The sequence below is a fragment of the Leptopilina heterotoma genome, unplaced genomic scaffold (genome assembly GCF_015476425.1).
Source record: "Leptopilina heterotoma isolate Lh14 unplaced genomic scaffold, ASM1547642v1 Lhet_235, whole genome shotgun sequence".
Classification (NCBI taxonomy): Eukaryota; Metazoa; Arthropoda; class Insecta; order Hymenoptera; family Figitidae; genus Leptopilina; species Leptopilina heterotoma.
Window position 1 is genome coordinate 1,836,926 of NW_025110952.1, and position 10,245 is coordinate 1,847,170.

The 10,245-nt window shown below is 30.0% G+C and overlaps 1 protein-coding gene across 1 annotated transcript; it reads right to left on the reverse strand.

The window, feature by feature from the left end:
• Nucleotides 1-35: 35 nt before the first annotated feature.
• On the reverse strand, nucleotides 36-10,199 carry LOC122502622 (probable tubulin polyglutamylase TTLL1). Its single transcript, XM_043612774.1, has 9 exons — nucleotides 10,068-10,199; nucleotides 8,809-8,937; nucleotides 8,648-8,713; nucleotides 4,549-4,727; nucleotides 1,653-1,839; nucleotides 1,200-1,401; nucleotides 819-1,049; nucleotides 568-677; nucleotides 36-297 (listed from the first exon to the last, which is right to left on the reverse strand). The coding sequence occupies exons 2-9, from the start codon at nucleotides 8,913-8,915 to the stop codon at nucleotides 162-164; spliced, it is 1,218 nt and encodes a 405-aa protein (XP_043468709.1). The 5' UTR covers nucleotides 8,916-8,937; nucleotides 10,068-10,199; the 3' UTR covers nucleotides 36-161.
• Between the last annotated feature and the right edge of the window lie 46 nt (nucleotides 10,200-10,245).

A 10,245-nucleotide genomic window follows, 5' to 3' on the forward strand; every position in this document is an offset into this window, starting at 1 on the left:
AAGTTTCCCATTGTTCCACTAGAAAGGCAGTTTGATTAATTAATTAATTAAAATTAATTATCTTAATATGTAAAGTATCCGAACTTTTCATCACACGTTATTAAAATTTGTTATCTCAATAACTTTATATTATTTTTGTGAAATAATGCACTTAGTGAAGTCTATTTCCATTTAGAAATTGAACTCTTCAGTTTTCCAGTATAGTGATCTCTTTCGCCATGTGCTGCTAGTTCTTCGTCTAAGAGTAACTCAAAATTTCCCATTGCTTCACTAGTAGGACATTTATTCCACTTTACACTAAAAAAATAAAGTTCATTATAATAACAGATTTTAAGTTGATTCTGCAAATATAAATGAATCCTATGTTAAATAATCAAATTACTTCAAAATCATCCTGTTTTTAACGAAATTCGATAGAATTATCTTTGCCCGGGAGAAATAATTTTCTAGAACTTTTCGAACACTTTTCGAATTACTTATAAATTATATTAAATAATAATTTAACATAATTTATAAGTAATTCAATTTACAATTTTTAATAAGATAAATTAAAAGATTTAGACTTACTCAGGAATTCCACCTGGTGGTAAGACGATTGATATAATGTTGTCGATTAATTTATATTTTAAGATACGATCGTTTACTGTTGTGGAAGTCAATGACGGCGAGGCATTGACCTAAATGTAAAATAAATAATATTATGTTGTAGATTTAATTATTCAGAGATATTTGAAATCCTTGTAGGTCTTGTTAATTCAGAGTTAAAAATGTATCAAAAAACTGTTCCTGTTATTATGACTTATTATTATATACATTACCTCAATTAACCATGGCTTCAGTTTATTGTCTATTATGATATCATAACCATAGCATTCAAAGCAATGCCTATCATTAGCAATCACTGGTGTTACAGCCTTTAATGAGTGAATAATGCACCAGGAAATATTTGCAAATAGTTTCTCGGTTACATGTTTGCCTCGAGTACTTTCTAAATATAGTCGCAAATTTTGTACACTTAATTTTCCTCCATGCAAACTATTATATTCGTCCTAATTTTATCAGAACAATGAATTTTAAATTGAATATTGTCAACTGTTTTTATAACATGTCCTGTGTCTTATAATAATTTATGAAAAATTGGTTCAAAAGGGTACCCAGTGGTAGTGTCATTCCGCATTAAATTAAATTCATATACTCACCCCATGTTTTTGTACAGACACATTTGTTAGGTGTACATACATATTGTCCAATTCTTGCATACTTGTATCGTACTTTACTGTACAAAAGCGACAAAATCCAAGTTTAAAAAGATATACTTTCAGTGGACGGAAAGATGTAATCAGAACGTACAATCGTAAGTCAAACTTTTTGCCTCCTATAAGCAATGGATTTTCTATGTACCTAAATAAATATAATTTTATATTTTTTAGATGTGAACTCTATTTTGCTTATAGCCAAAGACCATACAGGACATAAGGATATCCATTTTAAATAAAAATAGTACAAAAGCTTTTCACCTAAGGATTTTATAAAATAAAACCAATAATACGTCTTTAGCGGCAATGTCCACTTACAACAAATTAACCTTTTTTTACTTAACAGACTTAACTATTTACACAATTTCTACAATTCAACTAATTGCAAATACATACCTTGAGATGACGTAGAGCTCTTTAATTAGATTAGGATTTAAAAATGTTTTTGCTTCTCTCGACCATTTTCTTAATTTGCTCAATTTGTTTATCAAAAAAATACCAGTTCCTTGAGATTTTCCACATGGCTTCATTATCCATGTACTTTGTGGACATTTGCGATATTCTTCGACAAACATATTGTAATCTTAAAATAGAAAAATTAATTTTTGAGCAAGTATATTTTTGTTAATTATAATTTCTAATTTTCTAATTTGTATTATCCTCTCTAAAAAAAAACCAAATGTGCTACTGAAGCTGAGACATCTCGTGTAGAAATTTCACAAAGTAACGAAACACTTCGTTACAACGTAAAAGTTCTTCTTACAATAGTCATCGATTTTTTGGTAGGGTATTTTATTTTTTCTCATGGCAAAAGCATTGCCTGCAAAAAGAACTGATTTTATGGAAATTAACAATGCTTGTTATTTCCAAGATAAAAGCTAATATTGCAATAGAGTATCCCATTACTAACAAGTAACAGACAATTAATAATAATTTTTCTTTCTTGATATCTTCTGGTGGTGAGATCGTATGCCGCTCTTTATAAACATCGGACAGAACTTGCGATAATAATCCTGCTTCTGATGCTCTTAGTATCACTTCATTAAAACGATCAAGGTAAGGAGATCCACCTCTTATTAACCAAGTCACAATAAAGTATGCCATTGGTTCCTGCAGTATTTTGAAGCTAACATTCGATCCCATTTTCAAGTCATTGATACGTTTTTCAGTCACTATACAAGTTATATTTTCATATTTCGTTAGGTATGCCAAGCATTGCTTATCTGTATTTACACTAGAAATTTCTTCCATTTTTGTACCAATTTTGCGAATATAAGAAATAGGACTTTCCATTAATGATTGTTTCAAAAAGCGAGGCCCTAATGGCGTAAGAGTCGAATTAGCAAGTTCTTTGAGACTTGAAATTTGAGGTTCAGCTTGCAAAGAGATGTCCAAAATTACTGAGTAGAAATAACCCGAGTAAACAATGCAACTCAACATCAATATACCAAACACATTTCTTTCCACCGACTTCTTTGGTTCTATGGTAACACCCATTCCCATAATAATTTGACTGATGTTAAAAATTAGCCAAGTTGTTCTGTCGAATTTTAAAAATCTAGCTGTAATTCGAATACTAACAATTAGAAGAATTGTTGCCAGCAACATGCACATGAATTCCTTTGAAATTACAATTACTTTTGTAAACCTGGAATTAATTGGAACCAGAGCATAAGAAATATCAAAATCAACTACGCGTAACGGTGTAGTTTCTGCTTTTCCTTTTTCAAAATGTTTGTACATTAAAGAATTTAAAATCATTTCGGCTTTCCCTACAAACATTGTTTTACGAAGTGCATTGAAATTTATAGAATTGATGTTTCCATTCATGACGGAACAATGCATTGTTGTTGAAAAAATTTCTGAAAATCTAATATATTTTTTATATTGTATCATAAATTCTTTATCTCTTAGGATGCCCGAAAGGAATTTTATTTTATGTCCATGAAGATTAAGCAATTTGTTTGAAAACCATTTCGTCTGTGCTTTTAATTTTTGAGCACTGTAGGTTTGTGCAAAAGGATTAATTTCATGGAGAATGAGTTCATTACCAGTTTTCAATGACGATAAATTGTCTCTTTGCAAGTGTTCTAACACAGTAATGTCCAGAAAATCTTGTGACCAAAAGTATTCTAGAATTTTCTTTATTGATTGAGATTCTTTTTGAGAAATTAAATTCATCAAACATTTTGGATACGAATGTCCCTTTGACAGATTTTTCAGCAGCATGAGTGTAAAATACGCCTTTCCCCAAGTGTCAGTTTCATTGCCATGAAGAATCATAATGAATAACGTCGTTCGTCTTGGTGGTCGTGCAGAAGGTGGAAAGTGTTTGTGTAGACTTTCGTTCAGTGTAGAGTGACTAGTACTGAACGATGGGAAACGTTTAGAAACATCTCTGATTAAAAAGTTGATGCTTAAGCTCGAAGTTTGGAGTAGATGATCATCAATGATAAACATTACCTGGTGCAGTCTCGACTCCCTTCTTAGGTACTTTATTAATCCTCGAGTATAATTGCCGTCGCCTGCCACTCCAAACATGACCACATCGAATAATGTTAAACAGAAACCAAGGGTTATACACTTCATCGTTACTGTTTTATCTAACAATTACCAATTGTTATTTAAACTTTCGTGAAACTTGACTCTTTTGCAGACGATAAAAACTTGCCTGAACAAGATATTTTCAAGTTATGTTAAAAAATGGAGTTCGAAATTCAATAGAAATAATAAGTTTCTGATGAACAAGGAGATTGGAAGAAGACCTTTTTGTTGAAATAATTTTAAATATATTTCTTTTACGATTGAAAAGTGGTATATGATAAAGTAAGTTTGTTTGTTTTTTAAAATTTCCCTTGGTAACTATCTTACTGAAATGTAAGAACGAATCTTAAGTAGCGCTATTATAGCGAACAATTATTTTTAATTATGTTTAAATAGAGTTCATTTACAATTATAATTGTCGCTTGCTACTAACAGAGGTCAACATTATTAAGTTACTGAGTATTTTTACTTCTGGCAGAATAAAAAATTTCTTAACTTTAGAATCAATATTTTATAACAATAAATGAATTTATAATTTGTGTTTTTGGAACATTTCATTTCCGCTACATAACGTTACGTGGAGGACATGAAATGTTCTAAAAAAGGTTTTAGCTAACGTTTCTAGAACAAAGACATTTCCGTACTCACAGGGTGGTAAATAATCTATTTTCTAAACAGTTTTATAATATTTAAATTATTAAATGTTATGCTTTTAACTACAGAAAAATAATTTTTTAAGAAGAAATACCTGCAGGTAGAACAAACGTCACTGGAATAAAGTTTAAGTAAACGTATTTTCCTGGACCTTCACCTCTTTCTGCAAGAGGACTTCCTTCACGTTCCAAATCTTTGCGATATCTTTTAATATTTTTCACCAGAAGATCTTTACGAGTCAATTCATAATGATTTGGAAAATGATTGATAGCTCTGTTAATAAAAAAAGTAACGAATAAATATTACGAAAATAGTACTTACCCTAACAACTATAATATTTCAAGACATCTTGCTCATGACTGGAAATTAGAATTATTTCCTTAAGATATCCATTCATGTCCTAGGTACATCTTACAGATATCCTGAATACTTATTGCTATTAGGTATTGGTTTTGAAATTTATAACATTATTTATAATATTGTAGTGATTTGATTTATTTTATAAAAATGTGAGGTATGTAATACACAGTAAATCACATTCGTCAACACTAGACAAAGTTCGTCTGTTTCAATACTTATAGTATAATTACATTTGTTCTTTGACAATATCTATAAAAAAACATTTCATAAGCGAAAACAATTAACGAAACTAAATATCCAAAGAGAAGCAGCGTGACCATTAAATTTAAGATCTTGAAAATCAAAGAACTATTCTGATTAAATAAATCAAGTTGATTTAGACGAACTGAACTTTTTTTCGAGAAGGCCGTATCCCACTTATTACTGATACCTGCTTCCTTTAGTGACAACGTAAGTTTCTCAATTCGATATTTTAACGGAGATCCATTTGAGAGATACATACCACTTGATTCCACTCCTTGGATTTCTTTCAATATTTTCAGACTTTCGGAATTATTCGCTTTTCTTTGTTCTTCAAGAATTACTTGAGCTGCATCTTCTCTTCCTCGACACGAAACATTTCTATCATTCATTACTGAAATTGCACAATCTGCAAATGATATTTCCGAACTTATTGACAATCTCATTAACTTCAAAAAAGCATCTTCTGTTTCATTAAATTTATTCCACTCCACATTTGTAGTTGAAATAACAGTTAAATTAGCAGCAAGTACATCATCGAATGTTTCTATTTTTTGGGATGATTCCTTTACTATTTGAATATTAGAAATTATAGTATAGATGTAAGACGATTCTAGAAAGTAAAATGCCAGAATAGATAGAAATATCAGTCTTTCTTTAAATTCTCGAGGGTTTCTCGGTGATGGAAATCCAAAAGCAATTTGAAGAGTGTACATAAATTTCCAGTAACGACGATCAAATTTAAAGAATTTAACAATCATCCATGGTATCAGAAAGATACAAAATACGATTATCATTTGAAGTAAATTATTTTCGGTTATTAATAATGCAGCTTCACTTGGCAATATTGGTACTATGAAAATAAAAGTAAAGGCTCTTGTACCTCGAGTGATAAGGCCTAATTTGTTGAAACAAGTATTAAATATTGAGGTTTGAGGAAGGAGCAATTGTATCTCGTTGTAAATAAGATGTTTCCAATATCCAGTATTATTTTCTTTGCCACATCGAATAGTGATAAAGTTTGTGCTGTTGTAAATTATGATTTTCAAGGTGGAGTTTAACACATCAGACAATGTTATTGCTAAGTTTACTTCAGGTCCTTTAATACTGACAACATGCTTTGTGCTATTCCGTTCAATATAGATATAAGGGGGGTAATGAAACATACCCACATTCATCGTGTGTCCATTCAGATTACCAAGCTTGCTCGGAAAGAGAATGCTATTCTCTGAGAATGATGTTTTAGTACCTTTTTTAGTGAATGGATTATAATAATGTTGCTTAATAATTTGTGCATCTGAACATTTTGATATCTTCTTAATTTCTTTAGGCTGTTCAAGTTCCAGTACCGTGACATCTAGAAACTGTTTTGGCCACAACAGTTTAAAGAAGTCTCGATAATTTTTTCTTGTCGTTACTTGAAGAGCAATCAGAGTTTTTGGAAATGCATATGGTTCAGTCATTTTAGCTAGAGAATCAAGTACATTTAGTAGTTTTGTTAGATTTCTGTGTATATTTCTTGAAGGAATGATGACGACAATTGTTGACTCTAGTAAATTTGCAGGTAGCTTCAAACTATGACTGTCACCGTTCGTAAAATTCTTGAAATCAATAAGTCGTGTTGGTATCTTTCTTGCAATATTGTTTACCATTTGATGCATGAGACAATTATTAGAATTATCACCGTATAAAAAAAGTAATTGATTCATTTTCGTAGACCGAATTAAAATTTTGGTCAATTCACTTAGCCATATAGAAGATGATGCTTTACCCGTTATTTCTTGGTTGGTAAAATTTAAGCACACTAATGCTATAAGAAGATTTTTAATAGTGAACTTCATAATGTTCGGTATAATAACATTTAAATTTTCTAAAAGACAGTGTCGTATATATTTCAGCAACCTTTCAATTTAAAATAGAATTTATTTTAAACTGCTGTCAGCTTTTATATTACATATTTTATAAATCTTTCTATATGAAAAATATTGCGGTGTTTAATTTAATTTTCACTTTTTGTTTGGTTCTAACTTATTTTAAATGTTTCATCATTTAGGTCTTATATTTTAAATTTAAACTTGACTCATTCTTTTGCTCATGAACAGAGCAAAACTATACAATAGAAATAAAATATACATTTATTATTGTTGATACTATTGATTTCTTTTGTTAAATTGTAACGAATAGGTAAAATACTTTATATATTTATTCTCTATGTTTTAACAATAGATGAGCCTATTTTAACCTATCATCGAAATACTTGAAATATCGAAAATAATACAATGTCAATAAATTATTGCATATAAGATATTACATAAACATTGTTTTTGTGAAAAAAAATATAAAAAAAATGATCCCACATAGCACAATAGTATGAGGTAAGGTTATGTTGAGTACTAATCGTAAGGCACATAAGGTTACACAATATTGCTGCGGTAGACCTGAGGTGAACTAAAAACTTCCGCCATGGAGGTAAGGTTACATGTTAGGGTGTGGTGAGTATATATGATAAGGCCATGGTAACCTTACACGTTAAGGTTAAGGTAACCTTACACGTTAATGTTGATGTAACCTTACACGTTAAGGTTGAGGTAACGTTACATGTTAAGGTTGAGGTAAGGTTACATGTCAAGGTTGAGGTAAGGTAATTATTAAGTTGTAAGGTTGAGGTAAGGCTAAGGTAAGGTTGTGATAAATTTACCAGTTATGGAAAATATTGAAAAAATAATTAATAAATAAATATTCAATTAAAAAGTTAGTTTGTTGCTCCTCTCTATTTTGGAAACCTGACATGAAGCAGAAAATTTTGAAAACAAATTTGGGGGGACTGGGATTTGAACCCGGGATCGACGCGCATAAACCTATCATTCTAACTAACTGAGCTAAGTAGAGAACTGGTAGAAGGAAAATTAATATTGCCTTTAAGGAGTTAATCATCTTCTTGGTTCACCTTAAAGGCAACATTAATTTTCCTTCTGCCAGTTCTCTACTTAGCTCAGTTAGTTAGAATGATAGGTTTATGCGCGTCGATCCCGGGTTCGAATCCCAGTCCCCCCAAATTTGTTTTCAAAATTTTCTGCTTCATGTCAGGTTTCCAAAATAGAGAAGAGCAACAAACTAACTTTTTAATTGAATATTTATTTATTAATTATTTTTTTAATATTTTCCATAACTGGTAAATTTATCACAACCTTACCTTAACCTTACCTCAACCTTACAACTTAATAATTACCTTACCTCAACCTTGACATGTAACCTTACCTCAACCTTAACATGTAACGTTACCTCAACCTTAACGTGTAAGGTTACATCAACCTTAACGTGTAAGGTTACCTTAACCTTAACGTGTAAGGTTACCATGGCCTTATCATATATACTCACCACACCCTAACATGTAACCTTACCTCCATGGCGGAAGTTTTTAGTTCACCTCAGGTCTACCGCAGCAATATTGTGTAACCTTATGTGCCTTACGATTAGTACTCAACATAACCTTACCTCATACTATGGTGCTATGTGGGATAGTAGAAAAATTTTATTGTTCCGTAAATTTAATTTATTGCTTAAAAAAAGTTAAATATCAATTAGAAACTTACTGGTTATCTTGCATCCTGTAACCTATTTCCACACTGAAAATATTTCTGCAAGAAAGAGTAGCAGCCCTATAATAAAGAGAACATTTACTATGTACATTAAATATAAGGGTGTATTGAAGCCGCACTGAAATTTTCAGTAATTGGTAGCAAAAAATACTTACCAATAAAAATTCCAATCATCCTCAGGTCCAACTTGAGTCCACCCACGTTTTTCAAAGTTATAAACTATAACAGATTTGTCCATATCTGTACAAAAGGCTACTTTCATTTTGTCTAATTTCGCTCCAAACCTATAATAAAAGATTAAATTTCAATTAACTATATTAATCTGAGGTGCATGATTATTCCCCAAATGTCATTTGACCGAACTGTTATTTTACCGAATTGCATTTATCCGGACTGTTATTTTTACGAAATGTCACTTTTGCGAATCGACATTTTTACGAATTGTCACTTTTGCGAATCAACATTTTTACGAATTGTCACATTTGCGAAAAGTCATTTTTGCAAAATATCATTTTTATGAATTGTCATTTTTACAAATCGTCATTGTTTCGAAATGTCATTTTTGCGAATCGACATTATTATACTAATTAATAAATGACAATTCGTAAAAATGATATTTCGCATAAAAGTGACAATTCATTCGTAAAAATGGCAATACGCAAAAGTGACATTTCGTTAAAATAACAGTTCGGATAAATGCAATTCGGTAAAATGACAGTTCGGTCAAATGACCGAAATTCTGTTCGCAGTTTGAAGTTATATAGTTTTTATGTTGGTATGCTTTTGTTTTTTTATCTTTAGAAAATATTGTTTGACAAATTGAAAATATGAAGGTATTTTTTCATGATTCATAAATAAAATAATATTAGAAATTAGAAAATTTTAAAAAATCAAAAAATAGCGACCAAAAGTCGACACTATTTACTCGGGGGTTTTCGGGGTTGCTGATTATGAATCTGAACTTAATTTTCAAAAATTCAAAATGTCGGATCCAATATGGCGCAAATTTTTTTTTAAAATTTATTGAATTCAATTAATATTTCTTACTCGGGGGGGTTTTGGGGTCGCTGATTGCGAATCTGAACTTAGTTTTCAAAAATTCGAAATGTCGCGGATCCAATATGGCGCAATATTTTTTTTAAAATAATTTTTATAATAATTAAAGATATTCGAGAGAAAAAATAATTATTTTATATTATAAGAATATTGTTACTGTAACTTCTTTAAAATGATTTTCATATTCAATTATTATCTGAAATTATAACTAAAATTCATTTTTAAATCAATTTTTATGAAAATAAAATAAAAAATTTTTACGTTGTATTAAATAAATTATTTTATATGATACATTTTGTTTAACAAAAGAAATATATTTTTATAGTCTAAAGTATAGAAAATCTGTTTATCCACATACCTAGATTAAATTTCCCGTTACGAATATTCTATTTCACTTTTTTTCAATTACGCGACAACAATTTTTGAAAATTGTTATTATTCGAAAATAGTGTAAAAATTAATATCCACAATTTCTTAATTTATCTAATTTGACATTTGCTAAGTTTTTAAAAATGTGTTTGAAATTCTTAAATTGG

Bases quoted from the DNA above. Each gene is read 5' to 3' on its own strand.
- LOC122502622 (XM_043612774.1), bottom strand. From the start codon at position 8,915: ATGAAAGTAGCCTTTTGTACAGATATGGACAAATCTGTTATAGTTTAT. The intron at 1,840-4,548 runs GTATTTCTTCTT...TTCTATTTTAAG, and splicing joins GACGTTTGTTCTACCTGCAG to ATTACAATATGTTTGTCGAA. The intron at 678-818 runs GTAATGTATATA...TTTTACATTTAG, and splicing joins TGAAGCCATGGTTAATTGAG to GTCAATGCCTCGCCGTCATT.